At 40.4% G+C, this 3,033-nt stretch overlaps 1 protein-coding gene across 1 annotated transcript; it reads right to left on the reverse strand.

Moving 5' to 3' along the window:
- Nucleotides 1–1,265: 1,265 nt before the first annotated feature.
- On the reverse strand, nt 1,266–2,460 carry LOC140950396 (uncharacterized). The gene is made up of 2 exons (XM_073399652.1): nt 2,454–2,460; nt 1,266–1,723 (listed from the first exon to the last, which is right to left on the reverse strand). The coding sequence occupies exons 1-2, from the start codon at nt 2,458–2,460 to the stop codon at nt 1,266–1,268; spliced, it is 465 nt and encodes a 154-aa protein (XP_073255753.1).
- Between the last annotated feature and the right edge of the window lie 573 nt (nt 2,461–3,033).

A 3,033-nucleotide genomic window follows, 5' to 3' on the forward strand; every position in this document is an offset into this window, starting at 1 on the left:
GACACTTCCGGTTCGCTGCCTTGCACCATGGACTATATAAATAATTAGGCCTAATAACACTCAGAATACTACTGATTGTGCGAAATAAGGTTATACATATTTAGAGTTGGACAAGAGTAACACTTTCAAAAGGCTTTTGGTACGAAAACGCATACGTTGAGGAAGCACTACCCTAAATTCGTTACCATGGTTACCATAATTTTAATGAAAAAATGAGTATTGGCTTTATTGTTTCCTATCTATCTTTTTTTCGGAACATAGAAAATTGTCCATTCTTTTTGTGTAGGCAGCCTATTGTTTGTAGAGTCAAACAAGCGAAAAAAAGAGGGGGGTGCCGGTGTCCGCTTAGAAGCTATGCCATCATTTTCTGTTCCCAGGTGGGCAGGCCCATTTCTCTTTCCAGGAAAAAAACATGGTAAATTTAACTGCACTTACTCGTATAGATCGACTTTTTGGTTGGTAAGTGACAGGTTAAAGGAATGCTTTATCTGGGCTCCTGATCGAGGACAAAATGATGAAAAATGGTTGCCATGGCAACCAAATTAACGTTACTTTGGTACAATAAAAAGAACAAACAATACTGAATCTGAAACATTAATATGACACTTAAATTATAATTTCCGAGAGATCTTACCATTACATAATACTTGCATGGCTTTCTTAATGAAATAAGCCACTTTAGCGATCTGGCGAGACAAGCCACAAAATAATGGGGCCCAGTCCAGCCCCCAAGTATGATGTGAACAAGTGGTACAAGTTTTCATTTGCAATACAAATGCTCAAAGTTTTTATTACAGTGATGCCATCGTCTGCAGATCTAAAATCTGGAGACTGCCCCTTTTACAGAACCTCCACCCCCTCCCCAACCCCACCCCCTGCGCGATGGTACAATTGGGTGTGGCTCAGGACGTTCTACTAAGTCTTGCATGAAATACAGACCTTCGAAATTCGCCTTCATAACGAGATAGTCTTGTCGGTAATGAAATACGTGTAAAAATGCTCCAGAACCGAACTATGGTCAAAAACATATTCTTAATGTTGGAAAAATAGGTTAAATTTCATTTGGGGACCCGTACAAGAGACCAGGAGATATTGCATGACGAATCCTGGTGACTTCCGGATACGTTTTGTCATTGTCAACTAAGAATGTACAGTTTAGCTAAGTTTTATCACACATTGTATAATTAATTCAGCAAAAGCACTGAATGATAAATATCATAACTTATCGTTTTCTTGTTTACATTCTCATATTAGGAATTTACATTTCACTTGTCTGCAAAGAAACTGGAAATGCTCTCAAGAATTCTCTTGTTCATTGTGATCCTTGCCCTGCCGCTAAATTTCTCTGTGAGGACCTTGGAGATTCCATCAGCTCCACCTCTTGTAAATGCTAGCTGTATGTGGCTTAGTCTCAAGCCAGAAGCTGCTATTTTCTCCGCCATTCCTTTCGACACTGCTTTTGAGCTGATGAGTGGTTGTAGGGTTTTGAGATTTTGTTTCTTCTGGCCAAGGAACACTGTGTATGTCTCCACCCATGATGATGTAAAGCTGTGCTGTAACAGAGTGCTGTCAGTGATATACTTGGACGCCAGCCCTTGTAGGATGAGGACGTCATGTAATGCACTATGGGCATTGTAGGTTCTCTGAAGGAGGTCTTGTGCTAGGTGTTCTTGACTGCAGGATGCTCTATCAGGAAACAGCTGTCTGAAGGCTGGCAGGGTATCTGAAAAACCAAGTACCACCTGAGAGAACTTGGGAAGCAGGTCACTTGTCGTCGTCGTTTATGGTATTATGATCAACTGGTCCACTTTGATAAAGAAATTAATGCAAACGTATATCTTTAAAGTCTCTTGGAGTATTCTTAACCTTTCCACTGTTCATTCAAATGGCATTTAACACCTCATATGACGTTATCTATCGAAACCTGTATTAGGCGGACACCCTGTACTAAGCGGACACTACAGCATTCCCTGAGGGTGTCCGCTTAATACAGGTTTCACTGTAGACTTAAAATTCTATCTTCCACCGTAAGAAGTCTCAAAACTTCACGTCTCGAAGTCAAGCTCGTGTATTTTAGTCTCTCACCGACACAGCACACAAGTTTCTCTTGAAACGTTTCCCTTTCTCAATATTTGCTTAGTTCATTTCTTCAGAAGCAATTACTTGCAACAGAGGGCAGGAAATAATTAGCATGGCGGACAGCAATGTTTACACTTTTTTTCCTTATCTCTACAGAGTTCAATTCTTGTCTTGCCAAGTAGACCTCTAGCGCGTGCAGTTGACAGCCATTGCTTTCCCTTAGCTTGCAATTTACTCTCTTAAATTATTATCACCTTTACGGACAGATAACTGCTGTTACTGATATTCGGCAGGTTCTCAAAATAAGCAACAAAAATCAAGGTGGAAATTTTAATTAGAGAATTCTCCTTTTTCAACGCTCGCGGCATCGAAACCTGCCATCTTTTGGGCAGTCAGGGCAGTAAGAATGCAATCATTCACTCGTTAACTTCACTTTAAGGAACGTCACGAGTTGAATCAGGTTGATTAATAGGCCAAAAATAATTGTTAGAGACAATTGGCTCTAGGGGTGTTATATGTAATATTTTAAGATAAAAAACACAGAGGCATTTCCAGTAACAATGGCCAAAGTGGGCTTTAGACACACTTAGCCCCATGCAAGGGAATCCAAGAAAGTCTTGGATTGTGGTTTCCACGCCGTGGATTCCAGGTATTCGATTCCAGATCTTCGTCAGGGGAACTCTGATTACGGATTCCAATCTTAAGTGGGATTCCGTATTCCTAAAGCAGGATTTCTGATTCGAAAGCCCAGTATTAGGGATTCTACGAACAAAAATTTCCAGGATTCCGAATTTTGCGAGCAAAGATTTCCCGAACTCCTGAATCCGGATTCCCCTACATGGGGCGACACACTTTCTCCTCGACGAATTTGATAATCTCTAATTTTCTCGGGTTTTTTTTACTAACATGTAAGTAACTTGGTGAATGTGTAACAGAAAAAAACTAGAACACCAA

The sequence above is a fragment of the Porites lutea genome, chromosome 1 (genome assembly GCF_958299795.1).
Source record: "Porites lutea chromosome 1, jaPorLute2.1, whole genome shotgun sequence".
NCBI classification, from domain to species: Eukaryota; Metazoa; Cnidaria; class Anthozoa; order Scleractinia; family Poritidae; genus Porites; species Porites lutea.